Source organism: Cavia porcellus, unplaced genomic scaffold (genome assembly GCF_034190915.1).
Source record: "Cavia porcellus strain 051 isolate PalLab524CR breed Dunkin Hartley unplaced genomic scaffold, mCavPor4.1 scaffold_23, whole genome shotgun sequence".
Lineage (NCBI taxonomy): Eukaryota > Metazoa > Chordata > Mammalia > Rodentia > Caviidae > Cavia > Cavia porcellus.
The window spans coordinates 20348603-20376098 of record NW_026947506.1 but is presented as its reverse complement, the minus strand read 5'-3'; the positions used below and the strand labels follow the sequence as shown (position 1 = coordinate 20376098).

The following is a 27496-nucleotide window of genomic DNA, read 5'->3' as shown; positions in this document are numbered from 1 at the left end:
CACATCTTCCACTTTAATGAAAATTTAATTTCTTAACTGATTACCTAGAAATAGCTGCTTCCTAAAACAATTGTAGCTTCAGAATTTCTCTTTTTATTTTATTGTGAGACCACTAACTGGTCCCTAATTTCTAAAGTTACTGAGAACTCTGCTGACAAACACCCTCACACTCTAAGGTCCCTCTGCTTTCTGCTTTTGACTCCTAACCATCCCCTGCAGGCAGGGTGGGCAGGTTTCCTTCAGCACCATCCCCAACATAAACTGTGGCAGTTAGAGAAGGACAGGGCCTTCCTTAGAAACACGGACTCCCGTGTTGTGTGTGGGAACTTGCTGGAGATGTGGACTATCCGGGCCCATCCCAAACAGGTAGTGACACTGTGTAGGTGGGCTCCCTAATCTGTAAACAGCCTCCCAGTGATTCTGGTCCTGGTGCAGTTTGAGCACCATTGGAATAAATGCTTCCAGCACTCCCCAACAAAATCCAGAGTTTCCATGTCAGGGAACTTATGGTTACTTCTCATAAATAGTTACATTAGGGAGTCAAATGGTGGCTTTGTAAAGAGAAAGCAGTGGTGAGGATACAGAAAGTGAACTTTTGCATGTGTACTATTGAAAGCAGGATATATTGGTCAAATTGGGTTTGTATAGTGAAATGCTGTGCAGCCACTGAACAAGCTGGATGATGTGGCACACACCTGTAATCCCAGTATTGGGGGGACGGCTGAGACACGAAAATAACAAGTTCAAGTTAATCTGTATGCATTCAATTTGGGGGGGCTAGGAGTGTTTGAAACATCTGTGTAATCTAGGCTGACCTTGAACTCACCGTGATCTTCCTGCCTCAGCCTTCCAGGTACCCTGTTACAGACATAGACCACCATATCCAACTAGCATTAACATTTTTAAAAGCTCAAGGGATAATGGGAACAGGAGGGACATATCCCAGCACAAGTATGTCCCAGAGAAAGTGCAAAGTGCCTATGTGTGTGTATTTGTGTCATTGGAGGTTTGGGGAAAACTACTTTAGAAGCTGTTTGTAGTTGTTGACAGTTCTTATAAAGTTTTGCTTTATCTTTCATAGTTTACTTTTAATATTAATTTCAATTACTAGTATTTACTTTTATCCATTTGCCTTTTGCTTTTAAAACAATTTAGCCATCACAAAGTTCGGGCTGGGACTTGAATTTGCAATCCTCCTGTCTCAGCCTCCTGTGCTAGGATTGTGGGGGTGGTATTCCTTCTTTACTTCTTTTATTTAGTGCTGAAACTGAACACAGTTAGGACCTCATATATGCTAAGAAAGCACTGTACCACTGATTTACACTGCCAGCCCCATAGAAGAATCATAAATCATGTTTTATGGCCAGGGAAATAGCTCTTTGGTGGTACGATTACCTAAGTACCCAGACTCAAGGTCCAGTTCTACTAAAACTAACAGCAACAACAAAAAGGATATATTTAAATTCTTTTTTTAAAAAAACCAATATTGGGCTGGAGATTTAGCTTAGCAGCATGAGCGCCTGCCTGGCAAGCGCTAGGTTGTGAGTTCGATCCCCAGTACCAAAAATAAAAAATAAAAATCCCCCCTATTAATCCTTATTCTCTTTTAAATTAAAGATTTTTTTTAAAAAATAGGGTTTCCCTATATAGTTCAATCTGGCCTTGAAATCACTGTATCCCAGGCTGGCCCCAGATTCATGACAATCTTCCTACTCTGGCCTCCCAAGTGCTGGGTTGTGATATTTTTAATATTTAGTCCATTCACTTGAAATGTAGTGTCATAAACTTTACTTGAGATTTTTTTCTCTGACAACAGCTGTCAGGGAATTAGAGTGATTTCATTTTTTGGTCAGTAGATGGCAGTCCTCTCTCTGCAGCACAATGCAACTTGTCAAAATTATCTTTCTTGTGTGGTATGCTATTTTTTTGTTTGCTTGTTTGTTCCTTTGTTTGTGATATAGTTCTACTGAGTTGCCGGGGCTGGGCTCAAACTTGTGATCCTCCTGTCTCAGCCTACCAGAGTGCTGGAATTATAGGCATGCACCACCAAGCCTGGTTTATTGTGTACTCTTACGTTAACTCTTAGAGTTGCTTAAACCGTTTAATTATAATATGCGAAAATATAAATCAAGGATGCAAACTTTCAGTCATGACAGACTTAATGCCGCTTGTCTGGTTTTTCCATATGCTGTGTATAGTCCTCGTTCTTAAGGCGTTACTAGGTTACAGAAGTGCTTACAGTTGATGAGAGGTTGCTTACTGTGTTTGGCAAGTTCCTTCTTACAAGGAGGAGGAAGGAGATGACGGTGCCTGCAAGATCCTTCCTGTCCTCGTTGTTTCTCCCTCACAGTGTGTCCCATCACAGCTGACACGCTTATCTCACCTCAAATGTCCTGTCATTTGAGAGCTAGGTGGGGGAGAGGATTAGGAGGACCTTAATCTAAGCCAGGCCCACGCCTGTGGTTGGGAGTTGCAGGGCCGAGGCAGCAGGATCGAGCCCACAAGTTGGAGGACAGCCTGTGCCAGCACAATGAAATGCTCCCTCCCCAAAAAGCCAGTTCTGTGAGAAAAAAAGTTACTGGCTACAGGATAGCAGGTTGAAATGTTGCAAAATAACAACTCACCGGTGTCACTAAACAGAGAAATAAGGAGACCACATTGGTACTAGAACTAGAAAAGAAGTAGAAACATCCCCCTTGGTTGAGTCTGAGTCTGTACTTACGAGCAAATACATTCTGCATAATTATTCAACCTTAACACAGTCCAGCCTAGTAGTTACAATTTTCTGTTAACCTCTTTAGGAACTTTAAGTCTTATGTTTCCGCTTCCTTTGAAGCTTTCTAGTAAAGTTTTGGGTAAAATTACTCCTTTGTAGTTGTAAATGTTTTACTTTGTTCTTGGTTTTTGGTGGTGCCAAGGAATTGAATATATATGCTGAGCAAGTGTGCTTTACCACTGAGCTGCTTCCCCAGCCCTGATAAAGTTTTTATCTCTTTCCAAGTGAGATACTTGATTTGTGCACAGCTTCATTTTTCTATACGTAGGCCTCTGCATCCAGCGGTTCCACATCCCTGGATTCTGCATCCTTGGAGTCAGCCATGGATTGAAAAAAAATTGCCTTTTACTGAACATGTAGGTTCTTTTTATTGTCATTATGCCCTAAGCAATGCAGTGTGATAGCTGTTTATATAGCATCTATATTGAAAGAGGTATTTTAAGTAGCCAGGCATGGTACCATAATCCCAGCATTCTGGAGACCTAGGCAAATGGGTCACCACAAGTTCAATGCCAGCATAAACTACACAGTAAGAACCTGTTTCAAAAACAGTTTAAAAATACAGGTATATAAATAATCTAGAGGTGATTTAAGGCATGTGAGAGGTTGAACATATTTTGTATGTCAGCACTGTACCATTTTGTATAAGGATTTTAAGCATCGTCAGAATTGGGTATTTAAGAGGATTGTGGAACCAATTCCCTTTGGACACTGAGGGATTGGACACTCATGTGTTCGTGTGTGTGTGATTTTTATCATGTAGGACAGGAAAATAAGTGCTGCATGAGTGTCTTGTGTTCTGGATGTTTTCCTAAGTATTGTGGTTTTTTGGTGCTGATACATAGTGTCTTCTTAACATATGATGTAAGCTGTGATTCCGCACTAGATAATCATGTAAGGGAATGAAATTGTTTAGCATCTATTAAATCCTTGCTTTAAATCTCACCCTGCCACATTATGATTTATTCCTAGATAAATGCCCACCCCCAAAACTGGGATTTGAACTCAGGACCTTCACACTGAGCTACATTCCAAACCTATCCACCCTTGTTTAAAATTTTGAGATTGGGTCTCACTACATTGCTATATTACCCAGGCCAGATTTAAATTTGATAACCCTCCTGTCTCAGCCTCCTAGAATGCTGGGATTATAGGTATCCACCACCATACCTGGCTAAAATACATTTCTAAGGCCTAGTTGCAGTTACCTAGGATGGAAATTATTCTCTTAAATAGTCTCCTGTCCCTTGCCTCCTTTAAGATATTAAGAATAAATTCTACTGCGTGTGGTGGTGCATGCCCCGGCTGAGGCAGAAGGGATGCCAAGAGATCAAGGCCAGCCTGGACTACATAGTGAGACCCTGTCTCCAAAAAAATAAATAAATAAAAGAACAAACAGTATGTTCTGCGTGGGCACAGTGATACGCACCTAGAACTAGCACACTAGAAACGGCCTGGTCCCTGCGTGCCAGCGGTAGTCACTGAGTGTGGTTACAAGATGAAGGCCCTACATATACCATTATTTCTTTTTTAGTTACTAAGCTTCAATTTCAAAGCAATCATAGGAGAAACAGGTTATTACCAAACATTAGGCTTCCACGTGTTTGGCTCATTTTGGAACCCCTCTTATAACTCAAAACATTCACGTGATTCACTCTAGCAGTCGGAAAATTAGCTCTGCTGGTCTACCTAGGGATTTCCATTGGTGTGACTCAGCTTTAGGGGATCCTTAATTACTAAGGTAACAGTTATGAACCATCTGAATCCAGTTGTGGAGCATACCTGTTATCCCAGCTGTTCGGAAACCTCAGGCAGGAGGAGCGTTAGTGGGCAATTAATGATACCTTAATTCAAAACAAAAAATCAAAGTGTCAGGGATGTAGTGCAGTGTGTGGCCTGGGTTCCATCCCCAGTATTTTAAAAGAAAAACCTGACCATAAAGGTTTTTGAAGGTCATTCTCTGATAAACATGTTTTGCATTCTGATGAGCACACATCTCATTGCTGGGTATAATATAAATTATTACAACTTTTCTAAGTGCTAAGTAAGTTCCTTTTTTTTTTTTTTTTTTTTTTTTTGCAAAATAAGTTCTTGTGGACGAAGCTGGAGATGCTTCTCATTGATAGAGTGCTTGCCTAGCAGGTGCCTTGGGTTTGATCCCCAACAACACAAAAAATAAACACTTTGGTTTACGACATTGCATTCATTTATCTGTATTTCAAGTATTGCTGAGGCTGGCCTCAGTCTCCTAGGCTAAGCAATCTTCCAGCCTCAGCCTCCTGAGTAGCTGGGACTGTAGACATACCACACCAAGTCCTCCATGCTGACTGGCTTATGTTGAGTTTATTAATATTTTCGAAATTGTGGAGGTTTTTTTATAACCCAGGCTGGGCTCACTCTTAGTCGTCCTGCTGGGACTACAGGCATGTACCACTGTTGTAGTCAGGGGCTGTGAAGAGAACAATTCCAATCAGTACACAGAATTTATGATATTATTTTGTGATGGTTACCCAGAATTAAACACAAGAAACTGTAGGAAATCTGTCCACAACACTGAAGACTCAGAATATTCAGCCAAGGGTCTGGATCCTACAATAATGTCCTTCATGAGTCCAGATAAAGACCTAGAGCCCATGAAAGTGCCTCCCACGAGTCCATCTAGAGGTCTAGAGCCCATGAGAAGATCTCACCCCAGTCTATTTTACAGATCCGTGCTGGGAAGGCCGAAAGGTCAGTAGTGGGAGCTAGAAAGTCTATGCCAGCAGGGTGAAAGAGTTCTGAGTAGGTTAAGGGTTCTACACTGGAGACGAGAAGGCACACCCATAGTAAGGACCAAGGCTGCCCTGAAAAGTACCACAGCCACCCTCAGTGACATGGAGGTCCTGAGCTCCTCCAACAATGAGAACAGTCTAGTACCTGCCAGAAAGCCAGCATGACAAGCTTCTCCTGGAGATTAAACAGGACAAATCAACCCCTCCAGAGCCACGATGCTCAATGCTCGATGTAAGGACAAAACTCCCCCAAAGTGAACTGCAGCCACTCACACCAACAATGCCCTCAGCTCCTCTGATACTATTGATCAAACTCACACTGGGGAAGCTAGTCATGAGAAAATCCTCCAGGATAGCCAGTGGCTCAAAACAGTAACACTTACAAGAACCCACAGTGCCTCATTCTTCCTCTCCACATCTCTATTTATGCTGGTAACTTTCCTCAGGTGGAACATCTATGCTCAGCACCAGGCTTATTTAATTCAGCTGGTATTAAGTTGACCACCAGTGTTTAATCCATAACAACCACCATGGCTGGCTTCACAGAAGTTTTGAAAGAGCTGTGTTTCGGGATTTCTTCTACTTATAACTTTTGAAATTGACCCACTGATTTTTCATATAATTTCAAATAATTTGCTGTTAATTACTAAGCTTTTTTCAATTTTATGTTTGCAGTTTATGTTTTTAGTTATTTGCTTTATGTAGTTACTGATACAAATTTGAATCTCAAGATAATTCTTTCTGTGTTCTTACCTTAAATAGCATATTAGATTTATTTTTTTAATTTATTTCGTGGTGTTGGGAATTAAATCCAGAATCTTATATGCACCGAGCACAGGCTGTCCCACTCCGCTGCATTCCCAAGCTTCCTTGCTATCTGGCACAACAAAAAGGGAGATGAGCATGTTTTCCCTTTGTACTCTATTGGTGTAGGTAAGTTTTTGCCATTTCACTTCTTAATATAACCTGCAACAAAGTGGCAAACCAAACCAGTACTGTTTCTTTACAGCAGATAGAATAAGGACTGTGTTGTGTGAAAGAGACCAAAATGAAAACAAACTTTTTCATCTTGTCACCTTTCAAGCAGATCCAGCTGTAATAAAATGGAAACTAATTTCAGTGCTGAGCATCTTAAAATGCTAGAACACAGTGCACTGGAAAGGAGAGCTATGAAAGATGCCTTTGTTAGGCTTCTTATTTCCTTGACCCTGTGTTATCTATTGTAACAGTGTGTCATTTCCTCTAAAAGAGTTTAACTTACAGAATCTAAGCTTTTTAACTAAGGAAGTAAACAAGATTTAGACTGTGTTCAAGAACTTCATTTGCGTTTCTGGAAATTAAGTTAGTCTGCTTTTGCAGAGTTTTAGAAAAATTTATTGAGATGGGAATCACAGGATTCCTCAGTTTGCGTATGTGTCTTTAAATTCATAAATGCAGCTGTCAACTTCACTAACAATCACATGGAAAAGTATGTTTTTCAAGGTGATTTTATTTTTTTATTCATATATGTTTACCGCATATAATGTTCACATTCATCATGGGAATCTGCACGTGTACATGATATGTCTAAATTTTTTCCAGCCCATCTCCTCTCTTCAACCCCTTCCCTCCCCACTTCTAAAAGCTTTGTTTTCATTTTTGCCTTTCTTTCTTTTTGTTAATTCCTTTTCCCTTCTCTTCTTCCTTCCCCCTGTTTGTTTCCTTTATTTGAACAAGTTCTTCTTACTTCCCAGTATCTGTTCTCCTTTTTGCTACTTCTTTACCTATTGGGTTTCTCACACAAGAGAAGCAATGCAATATTTAAACTTGTGTGTGTAATTTATTTCACTTAACATAATCCATTTTGTTAAAAATGTCTCAACTTTATCCTTCTTTGTGGCAGAGTAGTACTCCATTGTGTATAAATAGTTACATTTTGTTTATCCATTCATATTTTGATGGTTGTTTTTAAGATTTAGCTATTATTAAGCTGCTACAAGCATGATTAGGCGTGTATCACTGTGGTATGATGCTTTTAACTCTTTTGGGAAGATAGTACACTTAGAAGGGGAACAGCTGGGACTAATGGAGTCTCCAGTAGTCTTTTGAAGAATCTCCATACTGTTCTCCATAGTGATTGTACCAATTTACACTCCCACAAGAGTGGAAAAGGGTTCGTTTCCCCCACAGCCTCCCTAGCATTTGTCAAAAGTGAATCATCAGATTACTAATGCACAGATGATGTGATGATTCATGGTGGTAAAATACCTGCTTTTGTGACAGAAGAGTGGTATGGATGATGGTGGTGACGGCGGTTTCTTTTTTTTTTTTTTTTAATTTTTATTTAAAGAGAAAAAAAACAAAAAAGTAAAAAGGTACAGGTAAGACAGAATTTCAAAAAATAAACAGTAAGAAATCACTAGTTAATAGATTACATATTATCATCTTAAAAATAATTGTTCAAGTTACAAAATTAAAGCATACAAAGTGGACATTGAAACAGTGAGACTGCAAACAGTTGTGTTCAATGATCCAGCAAAAACTTAGTAATATGGTTATCTGTCTTACACACTTAAATATACATGCAGTTATGTCCTTTAGAGCACTTTCTTTTCCTCTCTTTTTTACAGTGACAATTACACATTTTAGATTTTATTACTCCCACAGTTCTTATTACTTTTTTTTTAAGAGAATAAAACCAAATGTGACAAAATAAAACAGAGTCAGTCAAAACAAAAAGATGGACATAGTACATGATATAAAAACAATACCAGGTGATCAACAATGGTTACCATAATGCCTCTTGCTATCTTAAAAAGAATTGCCTATATCATCAGTTGTAATAAAATTCAACAAGAACAGTACAGAACAAAACCAATAAAACCGAAACTTTGGAGATATTACAGGGCTTCAAAAGATAATAGTCAAACCAGAATGGGCATCATAATGAATCTTACTGCCTTCAAAGTAGTTGCCTGCACCCTCAAACTTGATACTATCAAACAGAGCAGAATAGAGTAAAATCAGTCAGAACAAGATGGTGAGAGCAATACAGGGGTTCAAATCAAGTTAATAGGAAATCAAAAAAGTTACTATAATATATCCTGCTATTTTTTATTTTTCCCTTATTTAAAAAAATAATTTTTTTTAAAAAGGGAGATTGAGATAAAAGAGGTATAACAACATAACATCACAGGTCAGAACAGAACAATCTAAGCAACACAGTGTTTCACCACAAGATAACCCGACATAATAGTAATTACCATAGTGTCTCTTTCCTTGAAATATTCAAATATAACTTCGTATACTGTAGCATCAAACATATCAAGACAGTGTGAAACCATTCAAGAGCATGAAAGCATCACAGGGCATCCAGAACCAGCCAACAGAAAACAAACAATGGTTTCCACACTACTCCTTTGCCTATAAAAAAATTCTGTCTACACTATCACATACAACAAAATCTAACAAGATATAGCATGATAAAACCAATGGAGACAGAAGAACAACAGCTTGATGGGACTTCAAAACAAGATGATATCAAATCAGCACTAGATGGTGATTTCTTGATAGCTCTTCTTTCTGAAGTGAGAGGGACTCTCCCTGTTGTAATTTGCATTTCTTAAATAATAGTGATGTTGAACACTTTTTATGTATTTATTTGTTTGTCCTTGCTCATCTGAGAAGTATCCTTTCATTTCAGGTACCAGTTTTTTTATTAGGTCTCTAAATTTAAGGGTTCTGATTTTTTTTAATTTTTATATATTCTTGATAGAAGCCCTCTGTCTGAGAAGTAGCTGGTAAGAACCTTTTCCCAGTCCGAATTACGTCTTCACTCTGTTGGAGGTTTCTTTCACTGTTAGGCAGTGATTCTAAATGATAAAATCCTTAGGAGAAAATCTTCACCCTACACCTATCCCCTGTTCTCAGGATTGAACCCAGGGCCTTTGCACTGTCCTCAGCTCTTTGTTATTTTAAGGCAAGGTCTGAGCTCAAACTTGCCATCTCCTGCCTCCCTTTCCTGAGACATGGAACAAATGTAAACTGCCACTCTCTATTTTTGCCAGTCCTTTTAAAAAAAAAAAATTGATATGTTTGTTGTACATGATTACATTCATGGTGGGGAACTGGCTCCTGTACATGACATATCTTAATTCTTTTTTTTTTTTTTAAAGTTTTCCTGCCCTCCCTCCCCTGCCAGCTATTTTTCAAAAAATAACTCATTCTTTCTTTTCTGTTTCCACTCCTTATTTACAAGTAAGACTGGGTCCAGCAGGCCTGTCCTGTACTTTTCTACTGTAAATTTAGGCTAATACTAACCAGCTATGTGTCTCAGTACCTTTCCCTGTGGGGATACAGGAAGCAGTCTATGTGTTTATTCATTTAATGTGAGATGTAAGGTGCGTGCACATGTACAAAAGTGGCAAAATGGAAATTTTCCCCACCTCGTGCCATCTAACTGGTTTTGAGTATCTTTACCCAAGCATTACAGAGGGTCCAGTAGACCCACACCACCGTAGGATTTGTTTTTTAAAAAAGAAAAGCTAGGGGCTGGGGTGGCATAAGCGCCTGCCTTGCAAGCAGGCAGTCGTGAGTTCAATCCCTGGTACCGATAAAAAATAAAATAAAATAATAAAAAGAAAAGAAAAGCTTTTCTTTTGATTTTTTTTTTCTTTTCTGGTAAAAGTAACCCAATTCAATACAACAGCACATGAAAAATCAAATTTGTAAGCCGGGCGTGGTAGCTCAAGCCTGTAATCCCAGCACTCAGGAGGCTGAGGCAGGAGGATCGTTGCGAGTTCGAGACCAGTCTCAGCTACAAAGTGAGCTCAAGGCCAGCCTGAACTGCACAAAGACCCTGTCTCATAAAGACAAAAAGAAAAAGAAAAATCAAATTTGCAAGTTTTGGAGGTATCCAGAGTGAATCATCAGATCACTCATGCATGGATGATAAAAATGACTCATAATGCTAAAATATATGCTTTTATAACAGAAGAATCATATAAGTAAATGATGACAACACCGATGACAACTTTGACATTAGCCATGTGAGCCAAAGTTCCTGTGACAGTGACATGGAGTAAAAATCAACTGGTACAGACACACGGAAATGCAGACCACTTTGATTCAGATGATAAAGAAAGCAGTAATGTGAGTACACAAATGAAGCAGTCTGATGTTAGAACTAGGTCCAAAAATATACTGAGGGTCTTTACAGGGGCGAAAGATATTGGACAGGATGCCAGCACTACCATTCAGTGTTAGAAATTGTAACAGACAAAATGCAACAAGATGTGAAATACACAAATACTGAAAGGCAAGTAAAAGGTTCTGTCTGCACCAACAGCTATATTCAAAAGGTATTTACTGTGATACTGCACTAGCTAAACAGAAAACATCCATAGGTCAACTGTATTCAGCAGAGATTTCTCATGGTGATCACAGGAATGTGAAAGACTTACAGAAAAGTGATGGGTCAAAATACGACATAAAATTTTATGCCCTTATAGTTGCAAAAACTTACTATCTTTCAGCTTAAACATTTGTCCAGCCATCAGATCATTGTGTGTGTGTGTGTGTGTGTGTGTGTGTGTATGATACCTGGAATCAAACTCATGACCTTGCACTTGGCAGGCAGGTGCTTATGCCCTGAGCTAAGTCCCCAGTCCTCCGTCAGATCCTTATATGTATAGTAATAAACTAAATGATGTTGTAAGCAGGCTTATTGCTCCCTTCTCCAAAACTAATCAGAATGTGGCATTCAATAATTGGTTTACTGGTTTCCAGTTGATGTTACATTTGCTAACAAAACACAACCAGGGGGCTGGGGATTTAGCTCAGTGGCATAAGCGCCTGCCTTGCAAGCAGGCAGTCGTGGGTTTGATCCCTGGTACCGATAAAAAAGGAAAAAGACAAAAAAAAAAAAAACACAACCAGTATGGGAACCATAGGCAAGAACAAAGCAGAAGTGCCCAATGAAATGTTGCAATTTCAAAACAGAATTATGCAGTATGATCTTTGAATTTCAGAAAGATACAACATTGCCTTCTTATATGGCAAAGCAAAACAAACTGGTACTGCTGATACTAATGTTTCACTATGGTGGAAACATTGATAGGGAAACCTCCACAAGATGGAAGCCTGAGATGGAAACTTCTATAAACAAAACCAAAGATGAAATAGATGTTTTTGATGAGTTATGTGGCAAGTATGGTGTTACTCAAAACACAAATCATTGGCCAGTGGTTGTGTTTTACTAGATCTTAAACGTGTGGCATAAATAGATTGATAGCTTACAAAGAAATAAGTACAAAATGTCTTGAAATTGTTTTCATAGAAGATTGAGACTGGAGCTCATAAGAGATCATTTAAAGCAGAGAAGAAGTAATGTTTCTGCAAAAAGTTGTGGAGCACACTGGTGAGCTGACATGAATAAGCAGACTCAGCATCTCAAAGACTACTGTGACAACAGGAAAAAAGAAAGATGTCAGCTGGGTCCTACAAGAAAGTACAGAAAAACAAAATATGTGCTGTCATTGAGACAAGTGCATGGAACATACAGCTGTCATGGGTGAAGACTACCTTGGGTGTGACGGTTGAAGCAAAGTTTATTTCTGTGCTAGGCTTTTGTGTTTACATTGTAGTCCTGGTAGATTTTGGTTTATTTGATACTATCTTTTAGCTTTTGTAAGCAAGTTTAGCTGATGTGAAAATGTTGATGTCTACTCTAAGCACTCATTACGTATTTGATACCTTATTTCCCTGTGAAATGTATGCTGTACAATATAGTAGAAGGCTCCTTTCAAAACAGAAAGAGAGGAAAGATGATGACTGCCACATACAAAAAGAAAACTAAGCACAGGTGGTGTCAGTGTAAGCCAGCTGTGTGCATGGAGCATGCAGTTGTCATATGTGATGACTGCCTTGGGTGTGACAGCTGAAGCTAAGCTTATTTTTGCAGTAGAGCTCCCTCGCTATTTTCATTGTAGTTAATATGGGAATTGTATTTCTGAAGTTATCTTTTAGGTTTTGTAAGCAAGTACACAGCTGATGTGAAAATACTGATGTTTAGTCTAAGCTGAGTACATATTCAGAATTTAATACTACATTGATATTTTATGACCCTGTTAACTACACACTGTATCTAATATACAGTAAGAGCCTCCGAGTCAAACATGCTGTCATCATGTGTGTAGACTACCTTAACATAATAATTGAAGTAGGGGGCTGGAGGTTTAGCTCAGCAGCATAAGCGCCTGCCTTACAAGCAGGCAGTCGTGAGTTCGATCCCCAGTACCGATAAAAAGGAAAAAGACAAAAAAAAAAGTAATTATAAAAAAAATAATAATTGAAGTAAATATTATTTTTAAAGTGGTATGGGTATTTTCCTTGTATTTCTTTAAGAATTTATTTGTGTTGTTCTTTTTTAGAGTTAATACATCAAAAAAAATCAGTGTTGAAAATTTTGATGCTTTTTCATAAAAACTCAAAAAAAATTTTAAAAACTCAATACTTTATTTTGTGATTTTTCCTGTTAAGTACTCATTGTTTAATACAATAAAACTCATAAATTTAATAATTCAATAGAAATATTCTAAAGAATAAATGGGGTGACCCCTGTTTTTATGTGCCTTGATGATAAAATTAGTGTTAGGTCCCATTAAGAACATGTCCACATAAACACAGTGTTACCTCAGCTCACAACCTCAGCTTCACAGATCTCATCATAAACTGAGCTGAATGAGAACCAAGTCAAATTTCCCCATAAAACCAGCATTGAACCTAGCCATTGAATTTATTCAGTTCTCATCCAACTGAATTTGTGACTAGAATCGTGGAAAGAATCCAGTTTGTGAACTGAGGCACCAATGCATTTGTAGCAACCTTGCTTCAGTTCTGTTTTGTACAGTCACAGTATTGAAATCAGTTCAGCGTTGTTTTCCTTCTGGGAAGTCTGAAGTCAAATCCGTAGGCAGTGGTTTTGCATGTTTAAACAGTCATCTTTCTGTTCACATCATACAGCAATTAGCAGGAACAAGTTTTGCAGGAGTCTTTACAGACAATATTGCATCTCATCTCCCACTGAATTACCTTCCTTATAAGGCTTCATTTTGTCGTTTGGAATAACTTTTCTAGGGTGTTGAGTTTAGATTAAAGTTTTAGGAGACATTCTTCGTTGGAATGATAATTGGATTGTGGTAACCAATTATGAGTTAGCATTTAATTAGACTGAATTATTGAGAAATAATTATACTCACTACGGGTCTCATGTGGGAGTATGATGATTTCTTTTGCCCTCAACTATTAGTCACTACATTCTTTATTACCTTCACTTCCCTATTCCAGTCTTAAATACATATTAATAAAGTCATTAAGGTTTAAATTGATAGAGTTGATTTCCTGATAAACTGCCATCCTTTGAAAATTCTGACAAACTGTTCTTTGTTTTTCTTTGTGACACACCTCACTCTAGCCTAGTGCGGCCTGGAATTCCCCATCCTTTTGCCTCGGCCTCCGTAGTAGGTAGGAATGCAAGTGTGTGCCATGATACTGGGCTCTGTTGGGGAAACTCCTGTGTGTGTGTTTTACTAGAGATTGAATCTAGGACCTTTGGATTGAGCTCAACCATCTTCTATTTGAGACAGAATCCGTTACTTCATTCCCTAGACTGAGTTGGAGCTTGCACTCCTCAGGCTCTCAAGAATGCTGAATTACCATTGTGCGCCATCGTACTTGGCTTTTTCAGGGAAAATTTTTAATGACAAAATCTGGAGTGAGAAATTTTTAACATTTAAAGTAGATTGAATAATTGACAGTATGTGAAAAACTGTACCTGGTTACTCGAAGGAACAAATCATTATTCCTTTCTTCATTGATAAAGATAATCATGCCCACTTTAAAAAAAGACATTCAGTTACAGAGTCAATCTTCCAGTTTTAAATCCTGTGTAAGAAATTCTCTACTCTTTGGCATATGAATTTCTGATTGTTTCCCATTAGGTGTGATAGGAATGATTCCTATTTCTATGGCAAGGAGTAAAGAAACTCCAGGTTGACGAATACCAGTGATCGTGCAGAGAGGTGAAAGCCTGTCTGTCCTAAAGGACTTATTTTTATTTTTATAACTTCTCCTGTCTTTCTCTCTGTAGATTCCCTCAACCTGTTCATTGTGTCAATGTGTATCTTATGATGTTGAGACAGCAGGGTACAGTGAAAAAGCTATTTAAAATGTATTAAAGCTTCTGTAAGTCACCTAACATGTGATTTAACTTCTCCATATTTAAGATTCCTTATATAGGAAAGGAGGGTATGGATTGTTCTCTTTTAAGCGTCTGCTGGCCGTGGGGTGCTCCCAGGGCTTGGGGAGACTGGAAAGTGGCCGTAAACATCAAGCACCTCGTCAGTGTAAGTCCCCCAGAGCCCATGCCCACAGCATGCGCACCGTGACCGGGAGGGTTAGAAGGATGACGTTTCCCTGTCTTTGTTTTCCTTGGCGTGAGACTAACAGGCAGGGAGAGCCAACAAGGCTGAGCCACCGCCCTTAGCCACCAGTACCAGCAGACACCAGCCTTGAACACACCTGCCAGCGACCTTCCCTGCCGTCACGTGCTGCTGGGCAGTACAGCAAGCCAGCAGAACCCTTACTGTCCCAATCCTGTTGCAGATACCTATGGCCATATAGGGTTTACTAGCTTTTTTTCTTTCATTCTTCTCTGTTTTATTTGACTGGCTTTCCAACTTTTCTGATTATGGACAGATGAGTGCCCCTACTCTGACATTTTTAACACCATCTTATTTCCCAAGAAAATAGTTTGTTTTATAAAACTGACCTTTTAATCCTGTCACTGATGCCATCACATGGAGCCTGCCTTCCTCTTCTTACCTGGATATGTCTCCTGCCCCGCGGAACTCTCACTGTAGCTGCCCCAGCAGCTCACATTTAGCAGAGGATGACAGACCGTGACCATGGTCACAGCTAGTACTATCCAGTAATTCACAGGCACAGTCTGGCGTCAGAAGGAGCTGTTTATGAATCGATTTCTGCCACTCACCAGCTAGACACCTTCATTTTACTCACCTGTAAAGTGCACATAATAAGAACATACACCTAACAGATATTACAGATATTACAGATTTACATGGGAAAAGGAGTGTCAAATGCTTAGAATTGTATAAATTAAAAGTATTTATATAATAACAGTTCTCTGTTTTTTATGTGTTCTATCATAGTTTATTTACCTCTCATTTTGGTTTTGTTTTGTGGTATTTTTTACAGTGAGGGTTCAAAACTGGGGCCTTATGCATGCAGGACAAACCCTCTACCGTTGAGCTTCATCTCCTGCCCCTACCTCTCCTGAATTAATGAGTCTTTAGGTATTAGCATTTAGGTTATGTGCAGTATACAATATTACACAACATCTACAGCATAAATCCTTGCAATTAGATCTGTGTGTGCTGGCTTATTTCCATAGAATAAGTTGGTAGGCACAAAATTAGTATGTCAAAGGGTTTCCAAAAAGCGCTTTAAGAAGGCCATGAAAGTATAATTCCAACATCCTTGGTTGTTGATGGTGATTTAGGACAGTTAAGTCAGCATTTTCATAAGTAATATAGAAATATTTCCAAAATGGAGTACCTTTGCTGTTGTAAGCCCTCATTACTCATTAGGTATGAGATTTTCCTCTGAGGGAATGCTTTATCACAGTCTTCTCATATTATTAACATAGTGCCACACGTTTCCACATTTAGTAAATATCAAATTCAGGAAACATTTCAGTGATCTTTTTAAAAAGCCAGGCACATACTTAATATCCCAGCTTCTTGGGAGACTGAGGAGGAAAGATCACTTGAGTTCAGGAGTTCAAGGCCAGCTCAAGCAATAAAGTTTAAGAATTTTTGTGTTGTTCTTACTGGAGAATATTACTTCACAATTTGGTGACTAAAATACTGCCTGGGTTCAGTTTTTTAATAGAGCTGATGCAAAGTTTATTTACACAAATTCTCAGTGATAAAGCTTAGCAGAGCCCATGGCTGACTCTATCAGGTCCTGCCACCGCATTAATGATCGCTGTCTTCCTCCTCAGTTTGAAAGACAGGCTAGTTCTCTTTTAAAAAATAAAAATAGTTCAAAAAGGAAACATTTTTCTAATTGTTTTTATTTGTTTGATGAAATGAGTAGCTTGTTCTATTGCCCAGAAAATGGGTTTAGCTATCCTCTTGCTTCAGTCTCCTGAGCAGCTGGAGCTAAAAGTACCTGGTACACTCTCCAGCTTTTCCAGTTCTTCAAAAATAAAGACTAGCTTAGTTTTTGTCAGTTTTTTTGGTTTGGTTTTTTGGTTTTGGTGGTGGCAGTACTGGTAATTATTAATCCCAGGCACGCTCCATCCCTGAGCTATGTCCCCAGCAGCCCTTTTTACTGTTTATTCTGATTAGACAAACCCTGAGTTGCTGAGCTGCCCAGGGAAGCCTGGAATTAGTCTTTCTGCCTCAGCCTCATGAGTAGCTGGGATTAAAGGCCTGCACCAACAGGCCCTGCTGGTTTCATATTTTATGGTGTGATGTTATTAACATTCACAAAATAGATAGGGAAGTATAAAGAAAACATAAAATTCACTTTAAATCCCCCTGCACTGTGGCACACTGTTAACATTCTGTTGACTACATGCATCAGATCTTTATTCATGGTGCTTAAATGAGCTAATCTTTTATTTTTAGTCCTAGGTAAAACAGACATAATATCAAAGATACCTTTTTAACTCTAAGCATTCAGTTTGGGGGCATTAAGTACATTTACACTCTTGTGCAACCATCACCACTGCACACCTCTTCAGAACTTTATTTTCCAAAACCGAAGCTGTGCCCTATTGAGCCACAGCTCGCTACAGTGTTTTCCTGTAGCCTAGTGGGTCACCCCACACACACACACAGCAGCCAAACCTGGTCTTTTTCCTTTGTATTGAAACACAGTACTTCTACAGAAAAGTGCACATATCAGAAGTACCGTGCCTGCTGGGCCTGGTGACACCTGTAATCCTAGCACTCAGAAGGATTGCTGCTAGTTCAAGGCCAGCCTGGGCTACAAAGTGAGTTCAAGGCCAATCTGAACTGCATAGTGAGAGCCTGTGTCAAAAGGACAGAGGAAAAAAGGAAGAGAAGCACTTGCCAGCCTCAAACACCATAGGCAACAGTGACTGGAGTTGGTCTAGAGGCTCCTCCTCACTCAGCCGATTTAGTTGCTTGTGTTCTGATGGCAGATTTACCTTCTCATGAAAGCCTGTGCTATCCTCTCACTCAGTGTGCTCGGTAGGCTGGACTGGCTCACAGCTAGCAAGGCTGTCACTGGAGCACGGTGACGCATGAGCAGTGGTTCCTGTCACAGGGCTGTGTTTGCATAGGGCTTTGCCAAGGCTTCTGGAACCGCCCCCTGGTGCACCTTGGGCTATATTAGTGCTTCTCAAACAGGAAGAATTTTCTTTCGCTGGTGTAGCTCGTCCAGTTTCCATCTCGGGGTAAGTGTCTACTGTTTCTGTGTTTTATGTGATTCTTACTGGATTCTTTATCTTGCTAAAGGTTGGGGTATTATAAAACACAAATTAGAAGATAAAACTGGAGTGATCCAATTTAGTGTATACTAACTTCTTTGTAGTTTCCAAACATACAAATATGTAAAAGATTCGGGTGTCTTAGGCTTAGCATATTTTATGTATTGTAATTTCAAAGAGTTTTTTTTTTTTGACAAGAAGTTAAGCAAAAACAAAATACCCCCAGAAATTTCTTTGCAGGCTGAGGAAAACATTTCTTAGTTCTGGTTTTGTTGTTCATTCAGTTGCTATATGATTCAGTTTTTATTGAAAGCACCAGGCTTTGCATCACCAGGAAAAGAAACAATCTGTTTGAACTGATAATAAAAATTAGTTATTTTGTGCCTGTTAGCCTTGCCCTAGATAGTACAGGCTGGGTTTATACTATTATGTTTTATGAATTGATAAAAGTTTAATTGCTTCGTAACAACTGGTATATCAAAAATTAAGACTCAAACATGCGGGACTTAGGTATAGTCCAGTGTCAGAGCACTTGCCTAACACGAACGAAGTCCTGAGTTCAAGCCCCAGCACTGACCCAAAAAAAAAAGTATCCTGAAGATTCAAATATGTTACAGCAGAAGCCTAGAACATTTTATTGCTGTTACATTTAAATGTATTTCATTTTCTTTAAATCAGACAAATAGAATTGTGCAGCAGACCATTTCTTTTTAAGCAGTTATTTGGTGTTGTGGAGATCTTATGTCTAAGCCCTACACTGCTGGTTGTTTGTGGCCACCTTGCTATTGGAGGACAAAGTCAAGGACGGGAGAACTCAGAGCCTCAGGTGTCACCACTAGTTAATGTCCACACACCTTAGTTCACTTATCTGTGTAGATGCTGCCAGGCTGACCGTGAGTTGGGAGGGTAGTGGATATACTCCAAGCTCTGAATTTGTTTTCACAAGTATCCATAAAAGTCTGACAGAATCATTTTATCATGTGATAAAAGTGGTATAAATCACCTGTTGTTAAATAACCAGGCTTTGCAGGTTTTTTTTTTCTTCTACATCCTCTCCCTATGTCACGGAGCTTCAGTTTCATTTTTGTTTTAAGTCTGTATCGAGATACAGATAGTTTCACTTTCTAGTTTTTTTTATTTTTTCATGGCTGAATTAAAAGTATATTAAGGGAGAGTTATTTAAATATCCGAGGAAAATTATTATAACCCTACAGAGAAAAATGAATTTGTTGTTTTGATTTTCCTTGTGCCACTCACACTTGGAAGTGAGTTTTTAAAATCCAGACTTAAGACAGATAGTATTGGGAGCTGGAAAAGTGCTATAAAAATGAATTTATCATATGGTTCGTACTGTTGATGATAGCCTTTCCATATTGCTGTGAGACAAGCCTTTTTTTATATAAGGAATAGTTTACCACTCAAAATTTCACTACCTCCTAGTGATTGTAACAAATTGAAACTGTTGCAATTCTTAAAGCTGTATTAACAAATTTCATCTTCACTTTCCCATGACTGTCAAGTAGAACTTTAGAGGTATTCAGTCTGCATTTAGATACTTTAAGACTTAATATAAATTTTTTATGTAAAAACAACAATTTTCATGAGTCAGTTTATATACTCTTATCTCAGAACGACATACTGCAGCTATAAATTTCATCTGAACTTCTGCTCTTTCAGTGAGGTACTCACCTTAAGCTCCATGTGTATCCTTCTTCTGCACATTCCTTGTAACGAACACTGTTATCATAAGGACCTTAATGCTACTGAAAGCACACAAAGTATTTCTGGTTTTCACACTTCCATTCTCCATTTAGAGTCTAGACTTCCTTGAAGAGAGTTCATAGTTCAAGGGTAGCCCTCTTCTATTTTTGAACACATCTTCTACACCTGATGTGTTTTTTCCAGCAACTCTTCTCTTGGAGCATCTGCAACAGATGAACTCCGGCACGGCCAGAGCTTTATATACACCAGGTGTAGGTTTACAGGCCTGCTGGTTAAAAATACCCTGCCCTCATTCTCAGTGCCTTTCTTCAGATGGTGCCGGAACACTGACACTGACACCTTGGTCTTTACACTTTTGTAGTGGCACAGACCTGAGGTAATTGTGTAAGACTGCAGTTATTTCATATGTGATTATCTTTGAACAAGAATAAATTCTGGTGAGGGTGCCAGTGAAGTTTAGGCAGAATGAAAGCTCTTCAGCTTACATCTGTCTAGTATCCATCAGTTATTAAAAGCAAGCCTTTATCAGTGTTTTCTGTCTGTACTGGGGATTGACCCCAAGGCCTGCCGCATGTCAAGGAAGCACTGGATCAGTGAGCTACAGCCTCCGCTCTTTTTATTTTGAGACAAGGTCCTGCTGAATTGCCCAGAGGCCCTCACACTTGGGACCCTCCTGCTTGAACTTTCTGAGTAGCTGACAGGTGTGTGCCACCATGTCCAACCTATTATCACTTAGTTTGTTTGATGTTTTTTTGTTTTTCAGACAGGATCTTGGTAAATTATCCAGGCTGATTTTAAATGTAAAATCCTTTCTCAGGAGCCCAAGTGTTGGGATTGCAAATGTGAAACATCTCACACACACTCCACTCCTTGGTTTTAAGTAATAATTTCAAATAAATCTTTTTCTTTAAACTAAAAATGAATGCTCCAGAAAAAGCCACACATGGGAATAGAGACTAGGGAGGAATTGTGCCATTTGGCTGTATATAAGAAAAAGTTTGTGTTTCCAGATTTTAAAACATATTTAACTTTCCCCACTTGAATTATGTTACTCTTAGACTTTTCAAGTATTTCCAAAATTGTGTAGTAGTTTTGTAAATATCAGCTGTAGAATTTTTCATATTCTTTTTCAAGCTAATAAAATTCTCATATGTAAATGGAGCCATGTTGGAAATCTAGACACCTTTGTAGATGCTAATTGTCAAAAAAGAAAAAAGCTATAAGGTTTAGTAATGTGTTTTGTTCACTTTAACTCTTTATTCAGATCTTCTTGTACCTTATAAGTTCTTATGTAGGAGCTTCAAACTCTTCATACAGTACTTTCAATCCAGAGCTTTGCTGCATAGGATAAATCCTTTGCTGAGCTTAGAAAAGAAAAGATACCTGCAATACCTTAATGTTTAAATCATACCAAAAGTACCGACTTAGTTCATCATTAGCATACATAAATTGAATTTTACATATATCACGTGTACCTTTTTTCTCTTTTGGTGTGATATCACCTGGGAAAATCAGAAGATTGGATAACCAAGAAATGATTAATCAAGAGTCTGCTGTGCATGTGAAAATGGTGGGTATTTGACTATTTCCAGTTCCATCTATTAATGGTGAAACTTCACCAGCTTTTCCTCTCTAACCAGGTAATTATGGGACTGAAACTTTAAACATACCTTTCTCCGCAATGCTTGAGACACAACAGCACCTCAAATGCTTGTGTCTCACTCGTCTGTAGTACTGGGAATTGAACCCAGAAGTACTGTACCCTTGAGCTACATCCCTTTCCCTTTTAATTTTTGTTTTGAGACAAGGTCTCGCTAAATTGCCCAGATAGAATTTGAAATTTTGATCCTTATGTCAGCCTCTTTGAGTGCTAGGATTATAGATGTGGATCACTGTGCCAGGCTAAATGCTTGGTAAATTCAGTTTCAGGTTATCTTTGAAAGAATTTTTTGGTTTTTGTTTTGGTTTTGTTTTTTAGCTATAACAGGGATTGAATCTAGGGCCTTGTGCATGCAAGGCAGGCTCTCTACCACTGAATTTCATTCCCAGCCTGCTTTTTTTTTTTTTTTTTAGGATAGGATCTCACTATGTTGTCCAGGTTAACTTCAAAATTGCCATCTTCCTGCCTCAGCCTCCGAGTAGCTGAGATAACAGGCTTGCACTGCTATGCCTCAATGCTTTGGCTTGAGATAGAATACATATTGATAATGCTGCTCAGTATGTAAATGATTGTATCATTTTTATGCTCAAGTTTCTTTGCTTAGCCATAACACAGACCATGCAAGATAAAAATAATTTATCATATATCTCTCATTTAAAATGGCAGGCATTGACAGTTTTAAAAATAGCTCCTGCAGAATAGTTCATAGACAGCAGGATGAGTAGGAGAAACACAGGCGTTAGAATCAGAACTAGCATTCAGTCACAACTCATCCCTTGGTAGCTCTGAGGCCCTTGGCTGAGCACAGCGATCTCACTACTAAGACACAGAGTGACACCCTGAGTTCCTGTTCTTGCTCAGATACAGTGAAAAAGGGTATAGTTCCTAACGGCACTCCAGGAAGGACAATTTTCTAGATGTGTTAGCACTTTAACCACCTGAGCAGCATGTTTACTCATACAAGGGGGGAGTTAAGTCAGTTTTCCATATACCTAAAATCTTTTCTTTATTTAACTGATATGTGCGAAAAACTGTACTTACTAAGAGGTACCCTGTGGTGTTTCCATACAGTGTGCTGTTTAGATTTACTCAACATTTATTATTTTTATGATGAAATCTTCAGTCTTTTCTGGCAGCATTTGAGGTGTGCCTGTCACCTGTGGTGACCTCCGTGTGTTACCATCCAGAACTTCTACTCCTGTCCAGTTGGAACCAGCGCCCCGGATCACCCTAGGGCCCTGTTTTGAGGAAAATTATTCTGTCATCTTTTGCTTACTTTTTTCTTTGATTCTTTTTGCTGCTGTTCCTTTTTTTATTTTATTCTCTTTCTCTCCTACATTTTTCTACCTGTAAATTACAACATGGCTTCGCAAGTAAATAGCTTTGTCATACTTAATAAATCTCAGCTTACCTCTCCTCAGCCAGTGTGTGACTGAAGGTGAAAGCTGACTCAGCAGGGACTAAGTCATCGGTTTAGTTAATTGTTAGGCTGAAGCACATGGAAATTGTTTCCTTTTTCTTCCTTTTTTTGCTGTGCTCGATATCCATATTGCCAGGCTTTTATGGTTCAGCCTAAAAGCAGAGATTTGGTTTTCCTGTCAGTTGCATGATTGGCATTTGATTGGAATTGAGTATATGTTTACATATAGAATTAAATCAATCTAAAATTTATTTTCTTCCTTGAATTGATTTTTTAAAAAATGAATATAGGTGGTGTAGGAATTTCCCTCCATGAAAAATGTAATTTTAATTGTAGCATTTACGTCGTGTTTTGTTCCTTGGGGCTTGGGTCCCTCCAGCTTTTTTGCCTCTTTTAGAAGCAAGTACCAGTCTGTTCAGCCCACAATGACTCAGGCTGCTATAGCAGGAAAACAAGCCAAAAAATTGTGGGTTTTGTTTGGTTTTTTACTATTATTTGTGTCATTTATACAGTTTTTACTTTGGGGTTTTTTTTCTTCTGAAAATGTAGATAGATCTTTTACATGTCGAACTCCTTAGGGTATTAATTTTCCTGGTAAGCTGGCTTGTAAGATCTCTCCATCCAGACCTGTCACACAGCCTCTTCTCCGGGTTCAGTTAAGTTTCAAACCGAGATTTTCTTTATTCCCAACTAGATTGTGCATTTAGATTTCCCTCCAACCTGAGCATATCCAAATCCTGCTTCTCTTCCACAGTTCAGCATCCTCCTTTGGCCTTAATACAAATGGTCTCCTTGTCCTCTGCTTTTCTTATATTTCACCTAGACTTCTGCACAGTATTGGTTACTTGAGCTCCTACTTTACAATCTGTGTTAGAGAACATGCTCCTTGAGCAAAAGATACGAGTCTTATGGATTCTTCTGCAATTCTTTTTTTTTTTTTTTTTTTTTTTGTAACAGCAGAATATATTTATTGAGAGAAAGAAAGCTTTTGTCTGAGAGAGAGACAGAAGGGGTCCCAAGTGGGTTGCCAAAAACTTGTCTTTTTTAGAGACTTTTATAGAATAAAACCACAAAGTGAGGCAGGTCTAAGGAGGGGAAAACGTGGGAACTCACAAGGTGGGCATGAGGTGGGACAGAACTATGGTCAACTAATACGATTAATTATACAGTTAAAATGATTAAATCAGGGACAAATGGGGAGGCAAGTTACATAGCAGGTGAGCATGAATACAGAACAGTGACTCTTCTGTAGAGGGTTGGGGTGGTGACTCCTGGATTCCTCAGGATGATAGAGACCTACTTCAAATGTCACTTCCTGATGTTTATCCATAGGCATTATGTAGGTACATTTGATTTTACGTTTTGTCTTTAGGTCTGTCCTACAGCAAAGGAGTCTATCTTCCCCAGAGTTGCAAGGTATCTGGCCTTTTCCACTGGCTTCTTTGAGGGCCCAGCCCTGTCTAACTGTCTATAATATTTTTATCTAACTCTAACTGTTGCCTCTGAAGAAGTAACCCAAACTGCCATGAGGGAGTAATGGGCAATGACCAGTGTAGCTTCTTTAGGCTAAAGGGGGTTGTATTTGTTGACCAGGAGTCAGGGATACTCTGCAGAAGTTCTATCTAAAGGCCCTCAGTAGACACCAGGTGTTTTAACTTTGGGCAGGTATACAGCTTTCAGTCTGGAGGAGATAAAGGCAAAGAAGCAGGTATGCCTGGGCCAAATAATAGAATTATTAGGATAATTATGAGTACAGTTAACAAAGATTTCCACCAAGAGGAGCTCGTAATGGCTCCCCATAAGAAAGATAAGGATAAGGTCCAGGGAATTTTAGAGAATTTTAGAGTGGATATGTCATTGTTTTGTCATCTAATATCTTGAACAGCTGTTGAGATATTGGCAGAAAGATCAAGAATGTAAACGTATTTAGTTTTTACAATTGCACAAGTACCCCCCTGTGCTGCTGTTAGAATGTCTAATCTGATTTTGGAGGACAACCTATCTCATTAATTTTACTTTTTTTATTTAGGAGAGACAGAGACCAGCTGTGGTGTCATTTAAGGCCCATTGAGTATAGTTAATTAAGGACACAAATATCATATAACCTTTTCTCTGGACAAGATCTGGTGAATCCCAGTAAAAGGAATCTAGCATATTTATTATTGGCTTCGTCTGTATGATGTCTTGGAGTGTGGCACCCTCTAGGCAAGAACAAACTTTAATCAAAGCATGTATAATCAAAATATATATACAGAGGCATGTATAAGCAAAACATGAACATTAGAGCTGACAAGTAAGTTTAAGAAACTGTTTCTAAAAGGTAGCAATTGTAACCCATTAACCCTTAGGTCTCTTTATTGATGGATTTTGACATTTTGTCATATAATCTCTAAATTTTTGATAACATATGAGAGCCAGATTAATATACCATTGTGACCAATGAAAAAACTTAAATTTTTGTACATGAACAACGTGTACTGTATTTTTGTACTGTATTATGTACTGTATTTTTAAAAACCAGTCTCAGCATCATTTTGATTAGTTAGTAACCTGGGTATGTATGCTATAGTATTTAGACAGTATAAAATCTCTCCAGGATTAGAGTTGGACTTTGAGGCATAACTACAAGGACTGGGTGGAAAAAAGTTGACTGTTTATTGAGGTATGATACCTGAAACAACAGAGTTGAGAAGGACAAAGAGACTTGTGCCAGTGTCCAGCAATAGACTGATTTTTAACCTCTCCTCTGATTACTCAGGCTCCTCCATGGAGATGACTAGTAGAGGTGACAGTCTGACCAGAGGGAGGAGGTGCAGTGCCTCAAGGCCCTTTAGCTTTGCTGGACCACCTGGGGAGATAAATCTAAGCTCTGGGATCTCTGTCTCAGGGTGCAATTTCACCTGCAGTGACAGCTTTTACAGTTAGGGCATGCTGGGGGGTGCTCTTAAGGCAGTCCCCCTTAGGTGCCCTGATGGTGGCAGCCATAGCAGGTGACCTACTCCTCCAGCTCTTCTTGGAGCCCTGAGAATTGACACTTAAGGTCTATTTCTCTTAACACTTTTTTGGGCTCTTTGTTTTCTGTCTTTGGCTTTCTCCTAGTCCCAATTATTGAATACTAAGGAGGTAGTTTTTACTAAAGCATCAAGTGGACTGTCTGGAGCAAAGTCTATCTTCTGTAGCTTTTTTCCCAGTATTAGGGTTGACTGGGTAATAAACATGTCTTTAAGCCAAATCTGTCTCAGGATAACTCAGGAACTAGGGAAGTCTGCTTTATCAGTGCCTCTAGTAAGTAAGCTAAGAAGTCAGAGAGATTATCTTTCTCCTGAAAAACAGCTGACCGCTTAAAATTTCTAGAAGGCTTAGCTTTTGTCCTTCTTACACCTTTAAGAATATACACTTGAAAATGTCTCCTGTTCCAATTTCCTGTCTGCTGTCAGACCAGAAGGGGTCTTGGGTGGGAACGGATTGTGCTCTAGTGGGAGCTTAGTTTCTAGCCTAGTTTATAGGTCTGAGTAAATCCTCTAAAGACATTGATGTACTTATCAGGGTCAGCTAAAAATTCAAGTTCTAGCTTAATTTGCTTGAAGTCATTGAAAGAAACCTTTGAATAGGGGTAGTCTCATAAGGATTATATCTTGAGCATAAATAAAAATTATTTCTTAAATGTAAAAAAAGCTTGAACACAAAGCAATTCTGACCATTTTTCCTCTTTCTTATACTATAATTTTAGTTGTAAAAGAAAATAATAATACTTCCCACTGCATTCATTCCATTTGGGCTCTAAGGGTTAGATAGGCCATTCACACATACATGGAAATACTAAACAGCTCTTTTTCAATATGGAAAGGTTGAACATCTTCCAGGGCTTAAGAATGTATTCCAAGGGAATAAGGGGCTTTGGCATTGAATTGAGTTGCCCATGTCTGTCACATAAAAAGCAAGGTGCTTCAGGGTATGATACTTTGACATATCTATGCAAAAAGAAGTAATTGAGCATCCCTTTCTTATTTCTACTTGATAAAGTACCCAAGGCATCCTTTGCCTTGATTGTATTCCAGGGCAGATGAATGCCCTCTGAAGAGAGTAGAAGACAAAATTCAACCAGTCTATCCCTCACAATGGCACGCCATTTTATCTTCCCAGGTAGCTTGTGAACTTTATTTCTTTCCGTAAGCCTAACAGTGACAAGAATGCTTAAAGAAGGAAGCATAACTTTATAATAAACTATTGCTTTCTGTTTATCGTAGAAAGTTCAGTTAGAGCATTTTGCTGGCTATTGCTTTTTGTTTATCGTAGAAAGTTCAGTTAGAGTATTTTGCTGGCTGTTCTGTGAAGGAAATTCCTTCTGGAGATAGATAAAGCCAACAAATAAATTTAAGGAAATCTGCCCCAGGTCCTCAGGCAAAGTCTCCAAGGCATTTGTGTCTTTTATATAATTACCTATGCAGTCTTTCCTAACAGCGGGACATGGCTAGGCTTTATTTAAAGCTCACAGGTTAAACACTTTTATCATCCACCAATTATATTTCATATGTTAGTAAAGGCACATCAGTCTTTTATGCACACAAAAAAAGGTAACTAAAATCACATTGTTTTTTTCCTTCTTAGTTAACATGTAAAGCACAAA

General features: G+C 38.7%; 1 protein-coding gene and 1 long non-coding RNA gene across 6 annotated transcripts in view; one reads left to right on the top strand and one right to left on the bottom strand.

Annotated features, from left to right (window-relative positions):
• The window catches only part of Nt5c3a (5'-nucleotidase, cytosolic IIIA), a 53846-nt gene that overhangs the window by 9567 nt on the left and 16783 nt on the right, over nucleotides 1-27496 (top strand). The window contains exons 1-2 of one of the 5 annotated variants that reach the window (XM_013152714.3): nucleotides 17897-18034; nucleotides 21305-21359. The exons of 1 other annotated variant lie outside the window; for it this stretch is intronic. In XM_013152714.3, coding sequence (XP_013008168.1) covers nucleotides 21324-21359 — 36 coding nt within the window. In that variant the 5' untranslated portion in view covers nucleotides 17897-18034; nucleotides 21305-21323. Of the gene's footprint in view, nucleotides 1-17896; nucleotides 18035-21304; nucleotides 21430-27496 lie in introns of those variants that run through there. 3 more of the 5 variants (XM_063233872.1, XM_013152716.3, XM_013152715.3) reach the window with 3 other exon arrangements.
• On the bottom strand, nucleotides 4897-21307 carry LOC134472456 (uncharacterized). Its single transcript, XR_010042272.1, has 3 exons — nucleotides 19757-21307; nucleotides 6301-6424; nucleotides 4897-5225 (listed from the first exon to the last, which is right to left on the bottom strand). It is a non-coding gene; the product is annotated as an uncharacterized LOC134472456 (long non-coding RNA).